The sequence below is a fragment of the Erinaceus europaeus genome, chromosome 2, assembly GCF_950295315.1.
Source record: "Erinaceus europaeus chromosome 2, mEriEur2.1, whole genome shotgun sequence".
Classification (NCBI taxonomy): Eukaryota; Metazoa; Chordata; class Mammalia; order Eulipotyphla; family Erinaceidae; genus Erinaceus; species Erinaceus europaeus.
The window spans coordinates 72,684,864-72,710,259 of NC_080163.1; the positions used below are offsets into that span (position 1 = coordinate 72,684,864).

A 25,396-nucleotide genomic window follows, 5' to 3' on the forward strand; every position below is an offset into this window, starting at 1 on the left:
GAGCTAAGTGTTTTATGTAGATTATCTTGTTTAGTACTCACAGTAGTTCTCAAAGTAGGTATTTTTTTGGTCTGTTTTCATAATGAAAAATAGGGTTTAGAAAGACATTATAATGCCCAAGTCAAACATTTTGAGTCATAATTGGAATCCTGCCTCCATATATGGTAATTTGCATTGAGATAGGCTATTTATGATGCATTTACCAATTATGCTGGACATTCTAATAAATGCTGGCAATTGGAGGAAAGCAACACAGTATGATCATAAAATACATCTTTCCTATAGAATAAAAGACAGTTCTACTGTATAAGCACTCTCTATGAAAAGTTGAACACTAGAGAGAAATGAAGGAAACAGGAAGATTAATGGTAGAATGGGAAGAGTAATACTCTAGAAGTTAGAAAAGCTGAGTACAGTTGTGACTTTTATCTGTAGAATGGGATATAAAGATGATGTACTAAGACTCCAGAATCTGATATTCTGTGACTTCATTATTTCTAAGAGCTGAGTACTTAGCAAAGTTTCTAAACAAAATATCTGAATGGCTAACAACATATTTCATTTTGAGGGATTGCCATCATACAGAGTCAGGAAATAAGATAACATTAAATTCTTATAGTTGTGCTACTGAGAAGTGAGTTTGATAAGTTACTTGACCTTTCTATGTTTTCTTTCTTTGTACATCAGAATTAGTAAATACTCAGGCACTATGAAATGCCTAAAGTTAAGATAACTCTAAATCCTTCACCTTACTTTTTGATATTAATCATTTGTAGACTAGAATGCCCGTCATTTTTAAATTATAAAAATATAAAACACTTCTTGCTTTTGTAACATTACTTTTACTATTTGCCTTTGCATTTTTCTTTCTCTCTTTTTCCAGTTATGATTTTCCTGTAGAACAACCTCAACATTATTATTCCAACCCTTTAGTGAACACTTTATAAAAGGAAATGTGTTGGTTTTACAGTAACCAAATACACTTATAAAAACATTCCCTTTATTTTCTCCTAGCAAAATCTTAGGTTCCTGGAAGCTATGGTGATTAATGGTAGCTGAGGAACTTTAGAAAAAAGAGTCTAAGAGCTTTTGAAAATAAACATCAAGATGCATGAGCTGAGTAGAGATGCTTAGCTTTTATACTGGCCAGAGTCAACGTACATTCACCAGCTGAACATTCTCGGGAGGTGGATTTGGATGGTGAGGTCCATTAGCTATGTTCACCATGTTGTTTCGTTCAGACCGAAGACTCTGCCGTAGCCGGTCATGAAGCTTTTTCCTTTGTTTCCTGGTTGTGAAAAAAGAAACATCTTTTTTTTTCCTTTTAAAAAAGTATTTATTTATTTATTTAATCAATCAGATAAAGAGAAATTGAGAGAGGGAGAGGGGTGGGAGACAGGGAGAGAGAACTAGACACCTGCAGTATTGCTTCACCACTTGTGAAGCTTCCCCCCCCCCCCCCCCCCCGCCCACACACAGGTGGGGAGCAGGGGTTTGAATCCACATCCTGTGCATAGTAGTGTGCATACTCAACCAGGTGTTCTACTGCCCATTCCATTACTTTTTTTTCTATTATCTATTTTTATTTATTTTTTTTTTTAGTGTAGTCAATCACCCTACCAACAGGTTAATGGAAGGGAAAAGAGTTTGCTGCTCATCTTTATATCTTCCTATGGGTAGAAGTAATATTACATATTTTAAACAAATGGACTTAAGAACCTGGATGGAAATCTTACAGAAATTTAATCAGATAACCAAGGAATAAGAGAAAAAACAAGATTAGTCAAGTTGACATTTGGCTACAACATCAGTTTCTTAATCAATCAATCTTTGACTAAGCCTTACAGATGGCCATTTGTCTCAGGTACCAATTTGTATTGAGTTAATAAGCTGATTTCATTTATAATTTTTCCTGTGTGTTTCTTAAGAAAATGCAGTTAGAGTGGCCAGGGAGATGACTCAGCTTTGCATGTATAAGCCTTGTTTTCATTTCCCTGGCACTATCTTAAAAAGAATGAATATGTAATTAGTATTGAATCTGTACATTATATATAGCATTTGTGCATGTATATGTGTTGTGAGTGAAGATAGGTACATAATTTGCCAATAGACTGATATGACTGTAACATGATCCTAATAATTTATACTTTATATAACTAAGTAGTGTTTATCGCTATATTTTAGTAAGACTCAGATTCTATAAATGTTTTTCTCTCATACCTATTCTGTTCTGGTAAAACAATGAATTTCAAAATATTAATAAAACAGCATCTATATCCTGATTTTTTAAACATAAAATCCTATTGTTTTTGCTTTTCAAAGCAACATTCATACCACTATAATATTCCTATAACTAGTTTTAGCAAAAGAGTATTATGTGATAAAACAACAAAACGAAACAAAATGGTTACTTTTTTCAGACTTGAAGTCTAGATGTTATATTTGAATATATATTAAATATATAGATGTATATTTTATATATTGAAAATATAGATGCGCATTTACTTGAAGTAAAGAACAGAGAAGATTAAAGAGGACTCAGAGTATATTATCATTGTTTTTGTTAACAAGAACCAAATTTCAAGGGATAAACAAAGTGAACAAAAATCAAGTTTAATATTTTATTTTATTCTTTCAAAGCAATTTTTGCTTATTTTCCTCCCATGTGATTCCTTTTGCTTATCTCACACTTTGAGAGCAATTGAACTGGAAAATTAATTGGCTGGACTTGAGAAATAGTTACCATAACATTCCAAAAAATACACTTTAAACACCATTAAATCTTTCCTTCATTTCTTAAGTCTAAGTAAAATTTGTGTGTATCCTCAGCAGTGATATAATAATGGTTCATTTTGGTAGCCATCATTCTCCTCTTAGGAAGTGGTGTGTATATTTACATGCGCACGCACACACACACACACACACACACACACACACACACACACACACACACACACGCTCCTATACAATCCTGCGGCACCCCCCCCACCCCCCACCCCCAGTCCCTTCTGCAGTCACAAGGTTGTGATCATTTGTCAGAAGTCTTCTGAACTCTAGTACACAGATTGGCAAGCTTTCTTGTGTTTATGATTAGAAAAGGTCCTTGTAATAGATTGCGTCAAGGAAAAAAAATGGTAAGAGAAGAGCTTCCCTGACTATAATATCACCCTTTCCTTTTTTTCCCCCAGACTAGGTTGGGGAGCCTGGTTTCTATAAAGTCTTTGATGGCTAAGCCGTCTGTGCACTAAAAAGACAGATGGCATGGAAGAGGAAGGTTTACTTGGTTTTGCAGTAGGCCACCACACACATGATGCCGACCACAAGCAGGGCGATGCAGATGCCAGTGATGGTTAGCACTCTCTTCTGGTAGAGCTCCTCTGCTTCTGGAAAGGGATAGAGCAGATGTCACCAGAGGTCCTTTATACCTGCCAGGGTTTACAACTAAAAAGTTGGCATGCTATATGGCATTGTCCATATTCACAAGAAAATACATAACTATTCATTACATTTGGAGACATACTTAAAGTGCAGCACATTCTGCACTATACTATGAACATAAACATTAAAGCCACCTGGGGCCATGTGTATTTATACAATATTATACTAGAAATTAATATCATGATATAGAAATATATCAACTAAGTTGACAAATCATAAACATTGATTAAAAGTTATTACTTGTCTTGTTTTTAACTTATAGATTCTCTTGCAAAGACAACAGGAATCAATTTTATAAAAGGAGTTGCCTCTCCCATCCTATCTCCCTCCTCCACCCCACCTTCTTATTTCCCAGTTACTTTATATTCCAGTGGTCTTTACAAAGAAACATTTCTAACTTAATAAACAAAATAAATAAAACTCAGACATTTGCACACATGAGCTTGACTGGTAGCTTGCAATTGAAAATTAAGACAGGATTTCTATGACTTAATGATAGATTGTGGTCATAAATGATATGGAATAGCCTGGCACTGTATCAGAGAAATAAATGTGGTAGGTAAAGTAGTTCTGCACCAGGATAAAGATTTGTTCTTTAGTGGATCATTATTCATTCTTTATCACTTGTACTTAGAGACCTAATGTATTTGTATAAAGAAACTATATGCACAAATCAGGCATTATTTAAAGCAGATTACACATTCCTCTATCAACCAACTTGGCAAACTGGCTAACACATATAGGTCTCATTAAGGAAGTGTCATGCTCAAAACATTGAATTAAAGTTACTGCTGTAAATCTCTTAGTCATGGAAATCTATTTGCAAGTCAGTTTGGGAGACATAACTTAATCATACATATTGCAAGTCAAGTTATTAACAAAAGTGTTTCATTTACTGGTGAGCTTCATCCCTTAGGAACTGATCTTCCATCCAGTCTAAGTGTATTTATTGGGAGATATTAAAAAATTCATCAAGAAGGCCCAGGATATCTTATAATGGTTATTGAAAAGATTTGCATGCCCAGGTTACAGAGTTTCCAGGCTCCAGTACATTCAGAAGCCAGAAGTGAGCAATGCGATTGTAAATAAATAAATAAATAAATAAATCACTAAGAAAGAGCTCAACCAATGAAGAATAAATAGTGTATGCTGTTCTTGATATTCTGATTAATAATCTGGTGACAAGCTAGAAATGGATACGCAAAGGTCTCATATCTGGATATCAATTTGAAATATTAATGACATTTTCCATTTTTATTTCAATAATCACATCTATTCTATATTGAAAAATGCCAGTTAACAGGAAATTTTCTTGAAATGAAAAAGTGCATTTTAATTTCTGTGATACAGTAGACCTTATCATTAAACAAAACATTTCCTACAAGCCAAGCCCATGGTAATCAAATTCCAATTAACAGGTCAGGAACATTGTCAAATCAATTAATATAGCACTGATTATTAACAGGAGGAGAATAGAAGTCAGTGGGTAAAAGACTAGAATGCCACAGAGATTATACAAAAACAAACCAAAAGAGTTGGAATTAGGAAGGAAAAACAAACGAAAAAGGACAGACAGGCTGACAGAATGACTGAGAGAGGGAGGAAGTCAGGTACAAGGGATAACAAGGTTAAAAGAGAAGGAGTCATCTGAAGTCCCTGGCACAGCATGCCTGATACTAAGGGAGGAAAAATAAATAAAAGGAAATCAGAAGGAGGAAGTGCTGGGTGGGGTAGGAAGACAAGGTAGATGCAAAGTTGGAAGGGTTATCCCATACAGCATAACTCCTAACCTAGGCTGGTGGGCACGTGGAAGCCACAATTAAAAAAAAAGCAAAAGCAAAGCAGCTGGTGCAGTTGTGGTGAGACAGTGCACCAGGAGACAGAGAGGTGTCACATATTTGGGCGCATCAAAAGTCAAGAAAGGATGTGGAATGTGAGTGCATGTATATTACTTGCTTGTGATTCCTGCCTCTCCTCATTTCTGCACCTCCCCCAATTCCCCCACCAACACTCCAACTATAGGCCAGGGATCAGATTTTATGAGGTGCTAATCTGTGAGCAGATGCCACTGGAGCCTCCCCTAGGACCTGGCATCTGGGTCAGTGTGTGGCTTGTATATCTAAGAAGCAGGGGTGTCACACCATTCACTTTTTTCTCCAGGGGACCTGGGACGCAGAGCAGACCTCCTTGTGTTTTGACAGGCTGCTAAAGTAACAGGCATGTAAAAATGTTGCTGCCAAAAAATGAATACCCTGCTATACTGTGCCTTCTAACTTAAAGTTTTTCTACTTTTAAAAGTTTAAAACAGTATTGCTGACATCTTAACATTCTGTCTCTAGAAAAGAAGACAGTAAAGTGTTTCTACAGAGTACAGAGATGGGACTTATACACAAAAACTAGTGAAAGGAAAGGCATCATGTGGCCTCTCAATTTTTTGGTGGTTGTTAATCAGAAACTAGATTGAACTGGATTTTGAACAAGTAGTGTAGGAAAACTCACCTGTTCTTCGTATGTTATATAGAAAGACACATGTTTCCCAGTGAAATCAGTTATGTAATTAAAAGGAAGCTCAATAAAGGCCAAAGGTTAAAGGACAAGCAGGATAAGCCAGTGAACATAAAATCCCACAGAATAAAGATGTGGGAGTCAGACTCTGTGTTCACACCAGCATTTACTTAGTACAGTAAGTATATCTCCTCTGAGTTTATATTTGATTTTTCCATATGTTACTAGATCAGATGCCCTCATAATATGGATGTGTTAAGAGAGAAATACTTGATGAATAATATAAACAAAGGGATCTTCTTCCCTACTGTAACAGGGTCAATAGGGCAAAAGCAAATTAGAGGCAGCATTGAAAGAATGAATCTGTCAGTCTATTTGGCAGAGCTACCTTAATGAATTGGAATACTTCTGAGTCTTTACCCTATGGCTTGGCTGGATGCATTGAAGTGTATCAGATCAAGTCCATTTTTTAGCCTGATCTGGCCAGGCCAAGAAAAAGAGATGTCTTTTTAAAATTTTAATTGACCTTTAAGATTTGATTTTTCCTTAAGGCTGAAAAATTCTGCTTAGTATACTGGCCACCTGAGTCTGTGAAATTCCTAGTAGACTAGCTTTTAAGAGCTATACAACACACTGTGTCTTTACTAAGGCTTAAAGTCTTCTTAAGGGAGAAGTCATATTCCTGAAATTGCCTTTGTTTGAATTCATTGTTAGACATAGAAGTATTAAATTATGTAGTCAGAATCTATAGTGATAAAGTGAGGAAGATAGGGAAAGGGATGATGATATTTATTTTCATCCTTTTATAAAAGACCAACGTGTCTTTCTAGTAGTAGGAAAATTTTGATCCCCAGGGAAGTAACCTGAGTATATAATCCTATTTTGTAATGACAACATGCAAATAGAATGATTAGTGAATCCTGTCGTGCTTTTCACTCTTCAGAGATGTTCTCTGATGTGCATTAAGACTGCAAACATAAATGTGGGTTTTTTCCCTCATCAAATGCATAGTTGTCCCCTGGAATTTCTTAAGATACTGAGTGTTTAACTGAATTTCTTCCTTTTAGCTTCTAGAGCCTGCAACAGTCTCATTCTCCACAAATCTGCAAAGAGCAGTAGGTGTAGACTATAATGTTATATTCCCAAAGCAAGAAGAAGCTGTGTGATGTCATTTAAATGAGCTAAATAGGGCTTAGATTCTATTAGTCAGAACACTGTCCACTGCCATGTTCCAAGGCTGTACAGAGTATTCACGAAGTCTATAGCCTGCTTGGAGAAGCCTCTAGGAAAAGTATCCTTTCTCCTGTCTCCTGAGACTGGCCTTTACACCTAACATTGGCAGAAGGCCTTTGAAAGAAGTGTCAAATTCACATGCTTATAAGAGGTATTTTGTTTACAGTATGAAGAGTTCCGTATGATTACTTGCCTGGAAAATTTTAGTGACTCAAATTTAACTCTACTAGTGCTAGAATGTCCAACTAAACTAGCACAAGCTTAATTTCTTTTCTGTTTCCTTGCCCATAGGATAACGGAAATTAGAATAGTGCTTGGAAGTCCCTAGAAAATCAGTTATTCAAGTCTTTGGATGTAATATTGCGTTGCAGTGAAAGGGATTCTTGTGTTACTACTATACTAAAGATTTTACATATGCCAAATTCCCATCATCTCACAATATGTATCTTCAGGATGATGCATTTAAAACTTCAGTTGATTTTTGGACTCTGCTTTGATTTCTCTGCAGCCCTCACTCACCACTCCAACTTACCCCAACATTTAGAATTTTAATTCTAAAGGGAGCTTGGGAATCTAAAAACTGCTGCACTTAGTACATCTAAGTAATCATAGATTAAAAGCAGAGAAATCATTGTTATGGCTGTATGATCCCTTCTAGAGAAAAAGGATATTAGTCAGGAACTGGAAAGGTAAAGAGAAGGAAAGGGAAAAAAAGATTTCAGCTCAGAGGCTCTAAATTCTGCAGGCTAAGAGGAATGATGATTGGTCCATACCCATAAATTCAATCCCAAGATGCTCTGCCAATGCAGAAAGTTGATAACAAAAAAAGAAAGGGAAAAAGTTTCAGAAAAGAGCAATACACTGCACTCCAAAACACATTACACATGACTATTGCAGCTTTTTGTGCGTGCACATTGACCAGGGCTGTTAATGAAGCAGTGCTCAGGTATGCCTCCTAGAGTTCACACAGGGAAATTTTATTTTCCAAAGGTGTGCAAATACCAGCGCACTATCTTTATTAACCCTTAAAAGACCATACTGAGGGAGAAGTTGTAGAGGTATGTGTCCTTCATTGTTTAGAAATAGAGGCATATAATCATAATCAGAAAAGGCATCTGAATTTCACTGCCTTTTTTCTAAGGTAGAAGCAACATTTCAGTGACTTCACCTTTTTTTCTTTTTCTTTTTGCTCAAAGATATACAGAAACATGGCAAATTTAGGAGAAGCCAAGACAATTAGTAATTTGATCTCATAATTTTATCAAGCTAGATTTGTATTTCTCATAACTTGCAGATAGTTATGCTCTAATATCCTTTGTTGTTCTGCTTTTTTAAAAAACATCTCTTTTCCTAACTTTCTACTTTCTCACAACTTGTATTACATGTTCTTACACAGGAGGTAACAAATGCTTTTGCCTCAAAAGTCAGACAGAGTACTGGAGCACCAAGGACATACTTCTATTTTTTTATTTGTTTGTTTATATTTTTCATAGCCTTTTGTGTGGCATAAAATAACACTCAAGAGCTCACCCTTTTTAAACTAAAAAAAAAAGTAAAAGTAAAAATAAGTAGAAGGACACAATGTTTGGGGTCTCTGTTAATTTTAATTTATAACTATGCAGATAACAGCCAATTAGCTGATCACTCTATGGTGCTGAATTTTGATGCTTAGATAAGAGCCAAGGGGCACAGACCCTTAGAGGGCCTGCAGGGTTGCTCAGGGGGAGGGGAGCCTACACCCTGAAATCTTCACAGATCTGAGAGCAGTGGTACTCTCAGCCTGCAGAAACCACAGTGTGAAATGAGCAATAGAGGAAATGGGGCAAAACTGAAAAAACAATTAAGCAAACAAAAATAAAAACAAACCTCCAGAAATGATATTTAATTTTTTGAAACAAAAAAATGGTTATCTGAGTGTCATCATGCGGGGATTTTTCAGAATTCCTTATTTCAGGAATCATGCTGGGTTAAGCACAAGGACCCACACAAGGATCCAGGTTTGGGCCCCTGGGTTCCCACCTGCAGGGGTGGCGCTTCACAAGCTGTGAAGCTGTCTCTCCCCCAAACTTCTTCTCTCTCAATATATCTCTCTCACAGAAAAAAGTATCCTTATTTCGTGAAGGCAGAGTAGAGTTGTAGGTGAGAGGGGGACAAAATGTAAAGTGATTGTCTGATGAAAGTGATACCAAGGTGACCAAAAAAGGTGTCAGAATTATATCTTAAGTGCTAAAAAGGTGTTCCTTTTGGGTATGCAAACAAATTGGGCGAGAAAATGCCTATTATGGAGAAGGAAAACTAGGAGGCAAGTGGGTAGAAGAAGTCTTGGCTTCAGGTCCTGCTTTTGCCATCTGTCTGTGTAATGATTTTGGACAAGTTAATTTCTCATTGACAAAATGCTTAAAATACTAACACAGCCTTGCAGGGTCACTCTTGTGGAATAAGGGGGGCACAAATAAGGTACTAGGTTGGAGTAGAGATAGATCTGGAGGTTCACCTTGTGCTACTTATTCTATATAGGCTTACTTTTGACTAATTTTGTGACTAGGAAAGTAGGAAATCTGAAAGCTCCTGGGATGGATGCATGCACGGATTATATATATGTATGCATGCATATATAAATGTATATATATATATGAATTAGGTTAAAAGCTTTCCATCTCTTAAGGAAATGAAAGATTTGTATGATATATATCAAACAGAGTATTGAATAGTGATTATGCAAAGTATGTAACAGTTACCTCTGTCTTTGTCTCAGGGTACTCAAGAAAATAACCTGAATATTTCATAAATTAAAGGACAGAGGATTTAGGCTTAATTTGGCTGCATAATGTTCAAAGCAAGATAACACATTCAAATCCATACAAATTAATTTTGACTTTGTGCAATACTCAGCTTGACAAATTGACTTTTTTCCCCTCAGTTTGTTATCTTAATATAAATATTTGGAAATTCAAGGTACACTCTTTCATGAGAAGCAATATTAAGACAATTTTTTTGTAAGCAATTTTTCTTACTAATTTCTATGATGGTGTGGTTTGATTCTTTTCCCTAGGACCTCCCTCCCTTTCTTGCCTTTTCTTTCTACCAATCAGTAGTCATTTAAGGGTTAAAATCAAGAGATAGTTGCAGAACTCTTTCCAGAGGGCCATTATTTCATGCCTACATGAACACTGCTAATGATATAGATTAGTTGCATAGAAAGCTTGGTTAAGTCTTCAATAAAATTAGTAGCATGCCCATGCATACATATTACTGCATTTACAATTTTATAGGTAAGTCTGTGAGCTTAACTATATAATTTCATTTCATGGGAAGTCATTCATATCAGACAGCTCCAATTTCAAATAATTCAAAGGGAAATTGGTACTTAAAAATGGAATCTCTTTTGACTCTAACAAGGAAACAAGCAGAGAAAACATGCATCGCTCATTCAAGACTTGGAGCAAATACTGCTCTAATTTATTTTTACTACTGGTGGCCATATTTCTTTCATTGTGGGTCAAGAAAAGCAGAACACACAAACACTTTTTATTTTATGAAAAGGTTATTACTTTCTATCTGTTCTATTTAATCTAATGTTGGCCTAGTCTCATTACCCATCATATGCTTCCTATTGAACTTCTGCCTAGACACTACATTTTTTCAAATTAAATTAATAATTCAGAAACACAAAGGTTACTGTAAACAATTTAGTTTCTTTTTCTACATGTGATTTCCTGTTGTGCAATAAGCAATGTAAAGATTAATTTAAATCCCAGAGTCTTAAAAAAACTATTAAATATTGACTCATGAAGTCTTTGATTTAGGACTTTATAATTGTCTGAAGAAAACTGATTAACCTGCAGGTTAATTTAGAATTTTAATTTCATTATATTACAATCAAATCTTTTTACCAAAATTATGTAGTCATGCAAGTGTGGATTCTGTTAAAAATTGAAGATATCCAGATTTCACTAATATCTTGGGTTTCCTTATACAAATAATGTCAAATATATATATATGTGTGTGTGTGTGTCTGTGTGTGTGTTCTTGATTTCTGTGTCTCTGATATTTTAAAAGTGATTCTGTCAGTGCTAATTATACATAAACTAATTCACTGTCTGACTTTTAATTTTCAACTTACCTTTACAAATGTGGGTACTTTTTTTCACCCACATATCCCAATATTTACTGGTACTGAGCATTTCAAAATGTAATTGAAGACTTCCCACTACTCCCAAGTGTTCATGTTCACACTCATAAACACACACAATAAAATCTCGCAGTAAGTTGGAGCTTATAATTTTTTCTTAGACTGAATGTGCCTTTATATCCATTCTCTGCAAGATTTGCTTGATAAATAATGTCAACAGGCTTTAAAGCATTTAGAAATAAGCACAAGTTATGCTTGTTAACATATAGTTCAAAACAGTTGTTTATATGTTTGAATGCTTAAAGATATCTGTTCAGTCCATTTTGAGAATGTCCTGAAAATTTCTAAAATTATCTTTAAACAATTTGGGTTGTTTTATAATTATTTTTTATTATATACTAGTCTATATTTCACTTACTTGCTCCATATTGCTTTGAAATGTTAAAGTTATGTCTATATCTCTCTATAAAAATCACTCCACAAAAACTGTGGATGTTCCTGGACACAAACACACGCACACACAATTATTTACAAGGAGAATTCTGTGATAGCAGGTCTTGACAATATTCTCCTAGAAGTACTAAAAATAAATCTTATTTAACAAATTGATACTTGTAAAAAGTTATATAAAATATACACATTTTCCTTCTATATTTAAAATTGATTTTTAAAAATCAATAAATGCCAACAGGACATGCTGACCAGAAAAATGCATCAAATCCCAATAGTGTAAGCTATGTATTATGCATTTTGAAAATTCCCTTAGAAAATTATACCTTCAAGTGAAAATATAATTTGGTAAGGTGAAAAATGTTTGTACTTGAAGTTGGGGGATATCATTTCTTCTTAAATGCCCTACTTTTCATACTTTATGAATAAAGCCAACTTTAAATATAACTGCTGTGGCAACACTATCCTTTGTGTAGCTTTCATTGTTCTTTGGAACAGAAAATTCTTAAGGAGGCAAAGGTATATCTTTCAGCCTTCTATGTGGAGGCTTGCAGAAATAAAATTAGAGAGTTTGAAAGACAGTTGTTAGAAAATTAACTCTGGGCAAGACAACTTTGAGACAGTTTGTGATTGAAAGCTCTCACTTCTAGACATGAAGTAGCACAATGCAGCCACTACAGATTACATTCATAGATGTGTTTCCTTTCAATCTTTGATAAATCACGTTAAATATTTTTGCTTTTATAGATGTCTTCCAACAGTTCCACTGACAGTTTACTAAAGAATTTGTTTAAAGAATCACCCAGTGATTAAATGTAAAATAGCTACTTTTAAATGCAAGAAAAAATGGTCTAGAGGAGAACCTGAGAACATTAGATCTGGTTATTACTGTCAGATCTAACTGCATTGTTATTTTTGGAACTGTTTTCATTTTAATACTTTATAGTGACTGAACATGGTCTTCAAAATAGTATAAAATTCCATAACACAAAAGACTAGTGTAATACAAGATTTTTTATTAAATTCTAATATAATCTTATTGTATATTTTCTTGAATGTCTTATTTTAATACAGACATTTAACAGGACTATTTAATTATGTTAAATAAAAATCTATGTTTTTTATTATCTACTTTTAAAAATTGTTATTTATAGCTACACAAAAGTCTGTCCAAAAATATACATTATTAGAGGTTGTGAAGACTGTATTTGAAAATTTTGTAATGATCAGGGGGGCAGGTGGTGGCGCACCTGGTTGAATGCACAGTGTGCAAGGACCCAGGTTCGAGCCCTTGGTCCTCACCTGCAGGGGGAAAGCTTCACAAGTGGTGAGGCAGTGTTGCAGGTGTCGCTATCTCTCTCCCTCTCTATCACTCCCTTCCCTCTGGATTCCTGACTGCCTCTATCCAATCAGTAAATAAAGATAAAAAAAACTTTAAAAAAGAAAATTTTGCTATGACGATTAACCAGTATTTCACTGCATGAGATGGTAGAGAACATAAATTTTGACATGTAGCTTTTATAAAACATACTAAATACACCTCACCAAATAAGTGTTTGATTATAGATCTAGTATATCCATAAATCATTTATTTCTCTATAGAATTTATTATTCCATGGCTGTTAAAAGTGAAGAAAATAATCTTATTTGTTGAATGCCTCCAAATAAGGAAAGTCTCTGATTCTTTTATGATAATATATGAGCAGACAGATGAACTGTCTGTTGTGTTATGTGAATTTACAATATAAAAAGTCACATAAAGGGGCCAGGCGATGGCACACTTGGTTGGGTGCACATGTTACAATGTACAAAGACCTGGGATCAAGCCCCAGACCTCTACCTGCAGGGGAGAAAGCTTCATGAGTGGTGAAGGTGTCTCTCTGTCTTTATCCCTCTCTGTCTCCCCTCGTCTCTCAATTTCTGGCTGTCTCTATCCACTAAGCAAATAAAGACAATAAAAAAAATTAAATGAAGCCAGGAAAAAACAGTCACATGAAATATTTCTCCAGGTGTGCAACTGACTGTCACTCTAAATCAGTGGTTGGCAAATATAGTCAATTTCCTGTTGTGTAAATAAAGTTTTAATAGAAACAGCTTTGTGTCTGTATGCTACAATGGCAGAGATGAGCAATTATAATATTGATGTTATCACTTGCACACCATAAATTCACAATAGGGTCTTTAAGAAAAAAAAATTCGAACAATTATTCAAATTGTTAACTATATGGAATTCATGTAAAATACAATGCTTTGAAAGCACAGATCCATTATTATGGTAAGACAAAAGATCCAATCAAAAATTGTCAGCTTTGCATTAAAGATATAAAGAGGTGAAATGTAGTATTTCTAAATAAGTAATGCTTTGATATAACTATTGTCTCCTAAGTTTATACATAAAAAACCCCCTAACATACAGGAGTGTTTTTTTTAAGTGTTTAAGTTCATACTGAATCACTTGTTTCTTAAGTAGTATAAATAAATAGGCTATCTCATCTGTCTGAAATGTTTGTTTTCAATTTTTCTACTCAGTGTTTTTTTTTCTAACACCTAAATGCAAACTGTTTGGTTAATGAAGAAAAACATCTGAACTCTTTTTATTATGTTTATTTGTTAAAATGACACATTCTGAATCAAAATTAACTTACCATCATTTCAAATGCATAGTGGTCACAACTTAGCAACAACTTCAGAATATTCTCATTTTATAAAGAAGATGTACTCTTCAGTGAAATGATTTTATTTTATCAATAAAAATTGAGACTTTTAAATGTCTTTATTATAATTGCACTGCTTGATATTGACTATCACATTATTCAATATCATTTTCAGAAACATCTGGAGCTTCACACACCTATTAGTATCTGAGAGCCAACTAGTCACAAACAGAAGAAGTAATACAATTGCTTTTGTTAATATTTTCATGCGACAGGCAGAGGCAGTCAATGTTAGACCTGGTAAAACACATCTAGCTCTAGGTGGAATCTGAGGGGAGATGCAGCAACAAGAAAGCAGCACCGACTGAGCATGCTCCTATTCAGGCAGAGACAGAAAGGGAGTGGACGTACTGTAGAAGCTGGCCATTACGTAGTTTTGGCAACGATCACCAGTAAACTCATTTGGGCACCTGAGAGAAGAAACAAAAAACAATGGTAGAAAAAACAGAGAAAAAGAGAAGAGGTGAATATATGCTAGAAAGAAGCTCCTTCAGTGTCATTTGACTTGAACTTGGCGAGTTCACTCTCAGGAACTGGATCTTTGTCATAGTTATAGCTTGCAGACTCTGGCATTTCTCCCAGAATGTTAAAATCTTGGGCGGAAGGTATGAAGCACATATTCTAGCATCTCAAGTGACTGCTTTCTTGCAAAGGCAGTCACTTTATGTTTTCTATTTGATAACTTTGGTCAAACACTGGAAGAAAATTCTTTTGTCGTTGACTTGTCTGCCATGCATGCCAGCATCCCTGGCTAATCTGGCAGGTGATTCTTTCCAATTTATGACCTTTGCGGATCATACTGAAAGACAGGCAAACAGGGTCATATTCTATGTGTTTATGCCCTGAGTAGTTAAACTATAATTAGAACAAAAGGAACCAGTTGCAACTGAGTTGAAAAAGCACCAAGTGGCAGTGATTGTTGCTGTAGTTTGGGGGAGAAAGCAAATTTCAGATTATTTTAACATACTTTCTTGGTTTTGGACTTTCATGGGCACATTCTCAGTACATCTTGCTCCAGTGAATCCAGGTTGGCACCTAGAGGGCAAAAATGTGATAAGCAATAGAATGCTAAAGACACTGAACTTTCAGACTGGTAATTTTCCTCCTAGGGGATATGGAGAGTCCTACAAGTGACCTGGTGACTGACCATGATGAAAAGGAAAAGACAAAACGTTTAGAAAACCATACCCCATGAAATTGGGGTATGGTATACATTTTTTTTGTTGTTTTCTTCAGTCTTCAAAAGATACATTAACTGACATTTAAATAAAATGAAGTTGAACAGGGGTGATAAAGCCTGGGCAGTTAAAAATTTTCTCTTTAAGATTTCCTTAATTGCTACTGATGATTAATTCTATGTTAAAACACTGGTTATAGTTCCAGCCATAATTCTTTCTTTTTGATGTCACTGAGAAATACCCGAAATGGCAGATAGCACCAAACCCTATGAAAATTACATTTCTTCTTCTTTATATTTATTGTATAGATACATGGAGAGGGACACCTGTAGCACTGCCTCACAGTGTGTGAAGCTTTTCCCCTGCAGGTGGGAACTGGGGGATTGAACCTGGGGCTTACACATTGTAATATGTGTGCTCAAACAGGTGTGCCACTGCCTGACCCCCAGCTACACTTTTTTCTTCTTATATAGAACTATAATGAAGTTTTAGATTAGGCATAGTAAGAGATTGATAGCAAACAAAATACTGTGAAGTAAGCTGTGTTAAAGTGATCTTTCACAATAGCTTATGCCTGTATAAAATTTTCATGCTGAACCCATCAGTGAAACTATAGATTGGGAGGGGTAATTGCAATGTAAAGCCAGCACTTTCAAACTCTAGTTGTCACTGAGACAAAAATTTATCTTTCTTGTTTTTGTTTTAAGATACTAAAACTATTACAAATTGGATTTTATTTCTAGTAGTAAAAGACAATAGAAACAGATGTCTATAAGTATAAATTTCATTTCACCCAATTATCCCAAGTCAAAGGCAAACATATTTAAAAAAAATAGTTATCTGTAAAAGTCATTAATTGTCATTTTGACTTTAAGATAAAAAACATTTTGAAACTAAGTAAAGTTTTATTTTGTATGGATATATATTCACCTATCAAATTTCTAGAATGTGCATAGAATGTTCATGAGGTCAGTGTCTAAATAACTACTCTTTTTGTTGCTATAATAAAAGTATTTCAGATTGGATGCATTTTACCTGATAACAAACTTTAATAAATAGGACTATCAAAAGGTTCTAGATAGTACTCACACTTATAGGTGACTACACTGTTTTGCTGTGATTACTATAGCAATATATGCCACAACCAGAAAGTAACACTATTATCTAGTTTTTCTAGCACATAATTCAGAATTTACACACATTGTTTCTTCTCCAGTCAAAGCCATCTTTCTGATATTAAGATATGAATAAAACCACTCATTTTTACTAATTTAAAATTGTGAATACTAAATAGTTAAAGTCATATTCAGTGTCAAAATGATATCAGTAACTTGCTACATCTATTTTATGAAGAATAGTATGCAATAGTCGTACTAGCAAGTCCTAGATGTGTAATTTCATGGCACTAGTGTAAACTCACAGGATAATTATGGTAATATTACCAAGTTCTTAACAACAAAGTCTTGTACAGCTCTTTAGATCACTTCAAGACTTTTTTAATTTTAATTTATAAAAAGGCAACACTGACAAAAACCATAGGATAAGAGGGGTACAAGTCCACACAATTCCTACCACCGTAACTCTGTAGCCCATGCCCTCCCCTGAAAGCTTTCCTATTCTTTATCCTTCTGAGAGTATGGACCCACGGTGATTATGGGGTGCAGAAGGTGGAAGGTCTGGCTTTTGTAATTCCTTCCCTATGTAAATGAACTAATTGTTTTTGGTTAGAATGCTGTGCTTTAGTGAATCAAGGAAGATCTATCTAAAGATATCCAGAAAACAAATAATCTATAAACTGTTAGGGTGGATTATTTCTATATTGAAGCCATTATACACATTATACACACCTTAATAAGAATGTTTTCACATACATACAAGAAAAATCCTGTGGAAGTTGGGTGGTAGCACAGCAGCTTAAGTGCACTTGGCACAAAGTACAAGGACCGACTTAAGAGTCCTGGTTCGAGTCCCCGGCTCCCCACCTGCAGGGGATTCGCTTCATAAGTGGTGAAGCAGGTCTGCAGGTGTCTATCTTTTTCCCCCTTCTCTGCCTTCCCCTCCTCTCTCCATTTCTCTCTGTCCTATCTAAAAATAATAATAATAAATCCCGGGAACTTCTGAAGCAAATGGTTGTGTATGTATATTTACTTTTTCACAAGAACCCCAAGTCCATATGGACATATTTGAATTAATCAGGTATGTATTCTATAATACTCTTTTATCTTACCCATTTGATATCTTACTATAATTTAGACTCATTGCATGCAATATTTTATGTAATTTTTATACAAAGAACATGATATAATATATGCAAATATATGTTTGAGAGAACTACTAGAGATTAAAAAAATCACTTATTTAAGGATCATAAAGTTGAGGAATCTTTGAGATTATAGAAATAACTATGTAAAGGAGTTGAAAACCTTTATCTCATCAATTTTCTAATTACCATAGTATATTGGTACTAGACTGTAATCAGCCTGCTTCACATGGCATCCATTTTCCTCAGTACAAAATAAAAAAATTATCAATGAATTCTATATTCTAAGATAATGGGAACTGACACAGTCTAACACATGGAATCACTGTCTAATATCCTTTCTTCTGAATATATATCCAGTCAGGGAGAAAGAAGATCAATGAAAGACTTAAAGGTAGCTTCTTTAACAGTGAATTTTTAAGACAATCTTGGGGTTATTTTTTTTTTAAAGTATCTATTCCCCAAGAGTTCAGGTGCAATAGTCATTTTATAACCTTTGTGGACACTTAAGAGTTGTTATCAAGTCAAATGAAAGGAAACAGAAATTGAAACAGTTTCTGCATAAGCAAGTAGAAATCTTTTTGGTCTATACATTGACTAACTTCTATGAAATTACCTCTAAAAGAATGAGACAGGGAGTAGGGCTATAGCACAGTGGGTTAAGCACAGGTGGCTCAAAGTGCAAGGACCAGTATAAGGATCCCAGTTTGAGCCCTGGCTCCCCACCTGCAGGGGAGTCACTTCACAAGCGGTGAAGCAGGTCTGCAGGTGTCTATCTTTCTTTCCCCCTCTCTGTCTTCCCCCATCTCTTTCCATTTTTCTCTCTGTCCTATCCAACAATGATGACAACAATAATAATAACTACAACAATAAAACAACAAGGGCAACAAAAGGGAATAAAATAAATAAATAAATAAAAAAGAATGAGATTACCTGGTTTCCAATATACTGGGTTGTCGAAAAGGTCATGACACATTTTTTGCATACAGAAGTAGAAAGAAAGGTACAACATGACTTTACTGACAACCCAGTATTTGCACATCATTATATCCTAAGTGTCTAATATGACACTTTCTAGAAGGGTAGGAAATGGAAACTGAAATCTGATTTTGAACAATGTGCACAAGTCCGAGTAAAATCAAGAATTCTTTTCTTAAAATATTTAATTAATCAATTAATTAATTATTGGCTAAAGATAGAAGTTGAAAGGGGAGGAGAGATAGAGAGGGAAAGAGACAGAGAGATACCTACTCGTGAAGCTTAACCTCTGCAGTGGGGACCAGGGGTTTGAACCTGGATCCCTGTGTACTATAGTGTCTGTGCTTAACCAGATGTGCCTGGCCCCAACTCAAGAATTCTATTCATAGAATGACATGAATAATAATCAAGTTCCTACTAGTCTCAAATCTGTTTGTGTCACATACATACACATTTTGGTTTTTACTGTTCAGATAGAAGATGGAAGTGATTTTACTTTAGAACTTACTCATACATGATAAATAATCATTTCATATTTGTTCCTAAATGAATTATTTCCCATTTTTAACTCTGGCATATGTAGCGCCTAGGGGCCAAACATGGAACCTTCTTCTATCTTCAAGTCCTATGTTCCACCATTAATAAGATGATCTTTAGTAAGATGTTCTTAATAAGATGACATTTCAAAGCCATTTTTGTATCAACCTAGGCATTACTTCCCCCAGATATTCCTCAAATTCCTGGGTGAAGATTCCCTCTTTGGCTCTCAAATTGCACTTTACCTTAATCTCTTATTGCTTTTACCTGTCTGTGTTGTTACTGTAAAGACAGTGACCATCTTTTAACCAATTTGTATCTCTATTTTTCAATGTATTGAGTGGATTATAAACAGTTTAAGCTGATCTCAAGATAGGATCTAACTGTAGTATCAAAAGAGTCTTTCCTACCATCTATTGATTTGCTGAGTACAGGCCAGTATTGAACTTCCTGGATGCTATGTTTATGACAAATGACAAATCTTTTTCTGTGTGCTCCCAATACCTTCATCTTAAGACTATTCTCTAAGTAGAAACCTTCAACATAATGTTTGGAATTTATAAAATAATCTATAACTCTAACAATAAGCCTTGTTTCTCAAATTGAATTTCTCTTTCTAAAATATCAGCTCAGCATTCAGTAACTCAGTATATTCCTCGAGACTTTGGGAAAACATCAATAAAACACACAATGCCACCGAGGTTTTCACTGGGGCTCTGTACTCACGTGATTTCATAGCTCCAGGTAGACATTTTTTATATATACAGAATGTGTGAAAGAGGGAGAGACCTAAGATACCACAGTATTGCTTCAACATTCATGCAGCTTCTACTCTGCATAGTGCTCTCATCTAGTACAATCAGCCATGCATTCATGCATTTTGAGAACTGATTTAATGCTGGGGGGATGTATTTTGTTTTTGTTTTTTCAAATAAAAAGAGTAATAGAGAAGTAGCATTGAAGCTTCCTTCAACGTGGTAGAGGTTGGGCTTGAACCTGGGTTCAAATAGCAAAGCAACACACTATTCAATTGAGCTGTTTTGCTGGCCCAAATTATTCTGACTCTATGAGAAAGAAGAGAAACCAGAGTTCCTCTCTGTTACATGTAGTGTGCTAAGGATCAAACCTAGGGCTTTACACATGCAAGCTATGTACTCTTTCCACTGAGCTACATCTCCAGTGCTTATATTCTAATAGTGTAAGTTCTTTCCCATATTTTGTGGAGATAGATCCAGTTATCTATAGTGCCAAGAAACTTTGTTTTTTTTTATAGTTGGCTTTATCAATTTCTGGATAATTTATAAACTATCCTTATTAACAGTATTCTCTAGATATTGTTATTTCTTAGTTCCATTAATTTTCTTCAGGCCATTAACTTCATCAGATAGCCAATGGGATATAAGGCCTGTATCTGATTTCTTTTTCTCTATAATTATGACTCCACACAGAAGTGTTTGAACAATTATAAACTATCTTGTTTAAAAAGGAAGAGTCCTGGGGTTAGATGATAAACCACACACTTAAGTCCATGACTAACCCAGCACCACATAGGAGCTGAACATGAATGATGGAGTGGTGCTGAGGGGGCTCTCCTCTCTTTAAAAATAAATAAAAAATAAAAAGATGAGATATCACCGCCTATTACGCTGTACTACTACTATTTTTATTTCCTTCATATCATATGGCATGTGTAATAATTTTAGTGTCCATGTTTACAAAAATCAGGTAATATAAATACCAACAAAAATACTGAGGAATATCAATGGTTTTGTGCTAGACACCCAGGCCTTTTGCTCTCAATCTGTGTAAACTCGAGTTGGCAGTGTATATACTACCTCAGGTTGTGTGAGTCTGTTTTTCTACAGTATCGTATTGCAGATGCTTACTTTCCTCCTCCTTGCTTGCTCTACATGCTGGCTAGAGCTCACCCACTCACTAGTTGACTATCTGTGTTGTACATTAGTCTTTCCCTAATGTATTGTTACTATTAGTCTGCATATTTCCAAGATGAATCTCATTTTGTTATCTATCTCTAAGTAACATTTCTTAAGGTTTGTATATGTTTTTCAAATTTGTGTTTTAGTGTCCTTTATGGCTTTACCTGCAAAAGACATTTATTTCCTCAAAGGAATGCCTTTTCCAACATCATTAAAGAAAACCTTAAATTAAAAATGTTCCAATAACATTTTCTTCAGATCCAACCCTATGCCTTCGCATGACTGTTCAGTTAGTCTGTGTTATCCCTTCCCTTTTTTATTACAACCTGGAGGCTTGTTGTCAATTCATGAGATAATAGTATACATAAAATGGCCACACTGGACTCATAGGTAAACTGAAGGGGAAAAGTCCAATTTATGCTGGCTCTCCAATGTTTTTTTCAATGTCTCAGACATACAGACCCCAAAATGACAGTGGCAGTGTTTATGAATTAAGCCCTCCTTGCTTGAACTTTAATGCCCTGCCCAAAGCTCTGTTTGCACAGCTTGTTCTAAAATGCTCATCTGTAGACAAAAACCTCTTGTCAGTGTTTACTCTACATGATGTAGCCCTAAATTTGGGGTCAAATACCTTAATCGGATATGGGATCAATCTACATTCCCCTCATCTCTGTGTCATTGTGACACAATGACATATTGGCTGCTAATGTATGGTTTGGCTTTTCCTCTCTAGCGGGTATCATTCCCAATCTCATCAAATAGCTTGGAGATTCAGGACTTCATATCAGTAATTCTATCTTCTCTATCAGCATCATTTTGTAATGAAACAATTCACTTATTAATTTATATCATTAAATATAAATTTAAGAATCATGCATCTTACTTTAAATAGACTAATAATGCTTTTCAAAGAGAGTGGTACATTCACTTTTATTTTATAAAGTCTGTCTTGGCAGGTAGAGGTCCCCCTCAGCTCCCTAAATATCTTTCACAGAAGTACTGAATACCCTAAAATTTTATAACCAAACTACTTGAAATGTTTGCCATTTTGAGTAGCCAAAAAAAAAAAAAACAAAAACAAAAAAAACCTCTGTGAAGGGAGACACCAGCATGGTTTTGTTTACTGCTTCATATTGTTATAAACCTGCATCAAAAAGGACCTCAAATCTTTTTCTCTCTCCCTCTCCCTCCCCCCCCCCCCCCACACAGAGAAACTATAGCAGCTTGGTTTATTTTAGGGGGAAAAAAGGAATCAAGCTATTAAGATGATTTGGTTAATGCACCTGGCAATTTAGGCAAAAGCATACCTGAATTATTTCCTATAAAAACAAAAGGCTCTTCTTGAAGCTACTTTGGTAAGGGAAAGTCAAAATGAGTGAAATACTTAATAAACACAAGGAACCATTTTACATACATGAAGGGCACAAAAAAATAAAATGAATGGTCATCTGAACTGATTCTCTATAAATTGGAGACATAAAAGTATTAATTCACTTTCACTTATGTTTCATTATCTGTTAAATGCTATGATTCTGAAGAATAGAGGTATGCTATGGGCAAATATCACATCCATTTGGAAGAATTAACTCTTATCTTGGATGGGACTAGATTTAGTGGTACTAGATTTAGTCTGTTTTTCAGACCGGAAGCTATAATTCATCATATATCTCTTTTATATATGCCAAATTTATCCTTTTATAGCCCTGATGATGATGAGTCGAAGGTATTTAAACATTTCCTTGTTTAATTATAATAAAGCTATGAATAAGTAAGCATCATCATAATGATTATTAAACTGATATTTTACAAAACTTTTTATTGGTGGTTTAACTGTGTTTTATAAAATTAAAATATTTCAGGGATATAATTTCAAATACATATGGTGTGTGCGTAACTTCAGTGTCTTTGGTTCTCTCCCCATCTTCATGTGTCCCCAGACATCTCCAGTCTGTACAGACTCTCTTTCCTAACTATCTGCTATGACACTCTTATACCAGAAGTTATTATAAGCTCCTGCTAACTATCACAAAGTATAACATTCCCATGCTCTCAGTAGCTGTCAGAGCTCAGAAACTTTCTCTAATGTCTAGCTTTCTGTTTTTTTATTTTTCTATATCTGAGACAATGAGGGACACACAGTGAAAGAGACCACAGTACCCAACCTTTCTTCAAAGCATTGGAGTTCAGACCTTGATTGTATGTGTATGTGGTCAGGCAGCACATAAACCAAGTGAGATATTTTGCCAGCCAGCTATTTTATTTTACTTAATTTTCTCACAGTAATTTAGATATCTAAACATGAAATCATTAAGGTATATTAACTCCTGTTGTATCTACCTATAATGACTATTGCACCCTCAGTGCCTGCCTGCCTGCCTAGTATATAGCAGAGACTTCATAAATGACTATAATTATAAAGATTTTCTGACATATTCTAGTCTTTATTTTTTTTTAATTTTCATAATAACCAGCACTATATCATTTAGAACATAATTACTCTTGATTGACTATTTTAGCTACTTCCTTTTTTTAAACAGACCAAGTCCCCAGGGACAAGAGATCAAACATCAGATTTACTTTGTGTTAAAAAAAAAAAAGAAAGAAAAGAAAACCTGATGGGGCCAGGTGGTTCTTCATTTTGTAGAGCTCACATGTTACCATGTATGAGGACCTGAGTCTGAGGCCTCGGTCACCAGCTACTGTAGGAAGACTTTGGGAGCTGTGAAGTAGTGCTGTAGGTATCTCTTTTGTGTCTCTTTCACCCTTATTCTCTCACCCTCTTTTAAAAAAATGCACACGCAGTGTGGTGGTGCGATGCATGTATCAAGCCCTGCAGTAACCCAGCTGACAAAATAATAAATATGCTTGACATAGAAGTAGCTGTTCTATAAACATGTAATATTCATTTAAGTTTTATTATATATTTTTATGGCTTTATCTTCTATAATTATGTTCAAGTCCCTGTTTGCCACCTGCACTAATAGTAGACCAGTGCCATAGGTATCTCTCTTCCCTTTTCCCTTCTGCCTCTCACCCTCTTTCAAAAAGGAAAAAAAAAAAAGATCACTAGGAATAGTGGAGTCATGTAGGCATTGAGTCCCAGTGATAGCTCTTGTGGCAAAAAAAAAAAAAAAAAAAGTCTGATTCTTTCACTGGGGAAACTACATCTACCCATGGGATTGCCTAACAGTTTTATAAACACAGCCTGGTATAAAATAATTTTTAGTTTAAAAAAATCCATTAAGTATATCTTCCAAAGTAATCCTCTACTAAAACTGTTTAGCATAATATATGCATAAGAGTTCAAGGACGGGAAAGTAAGTTAAAATCTGAACTATTTTATGTTCAAAATTCTTGTTTTTTTAAATTACATGGTATCATTGGGTAAAAAGTTAAATGAGTTTTTTCTCATCTTCATGCAATTTGGAACAGTAATTTTTTTCTCTAAGATAAACATTAAATTACTAAAGAAAGAAGCAAAAATTAAAAGTTGAGAATGACTGCTGACTTCCTGGAGAAGTCCAAGTAGCTAACCAACCTCTCCTCAGAGAAATATTTAAGTGCTGTGTGGTTAACTCATTTGGAACACCTTGTTTTGAAGAGGCTAAAGATATCTGCCATAAAGTCTTCTACTTCAACTCCCAGGAAGACAACAGTGGATTAGATGACTAGAGAGGCTACTTGGAAACCTCCATGATTATGGTGATTCTGAGTCATGGATTTAGTCAAGGTTAAAGTTGATTTCACATGATGAGTCTCATGCTTTAGCAATGTTTTGCTCTAGACAGATGGACCATATGGAAATTATGATCTGCCTTCATAGACAGGACTATGATGAGCCAACACAACATTTTTATGTTTTCTGTTTCAAATGGTCTAGTGACTAGCATATTATCAAAAGACATGGTATAATATATACCTTTGCTTCAATTCAAAGCATTGATTACTTTTAATGATATAGATACTTTTATTATAGAGATTAAACAAAATATACTTTATCTTAACAGAAAAAAAAACCTGATGTTTCCTGGAGG

At 34.9% G+C, this 25,396-nt stretch overlaps 1 protein-coding gene across 14 annotated transcripts in view; it reads right to left on the reverse strand.

The window, feature by feature from the left end:
* The window catches only part of NRG1 (neuregulin 1), a 208,684-nt gene that overhangs the window by 5,829 nt on the left and 177,459 nt on the right, over positions 1 to 25,396 (reverse strand). For 5 of the 14 annotated variants that reach the window (XM_060183011.1, XM_016185243.2, XM_060183044.1 and 2 more), the window contains 4 exons: positions 14,824 to 14,882; positions 7,950 to 7,973; positions 3,281 to 3,383; positions 1,162 to 1,288 (listed from right to left, as the gene is read on the reverse strand). In XM_060183011.1, the coding sequence (XP_060038994.1) occupies positions 1,162 to 1,288; positions 3,281 to 3,383; positions 7,950 to 7,973; positions 14,824 to 14,882 (313 nt within the window). Of the gene's footprint in view, positions 1 to 1,161; positions 1,289 to 3,280; positions 3,384 to 7,949; positions 7,974 to 14,823; positions 14,883 to 15,439; positions 15,508 to 25,396 lie in introns of those variants that run through there. The other 9 variants (XM_060183017.1, XM_060183002.1, XM_060182989.1 and 6 more) reach the window with 3 other exon arrangements.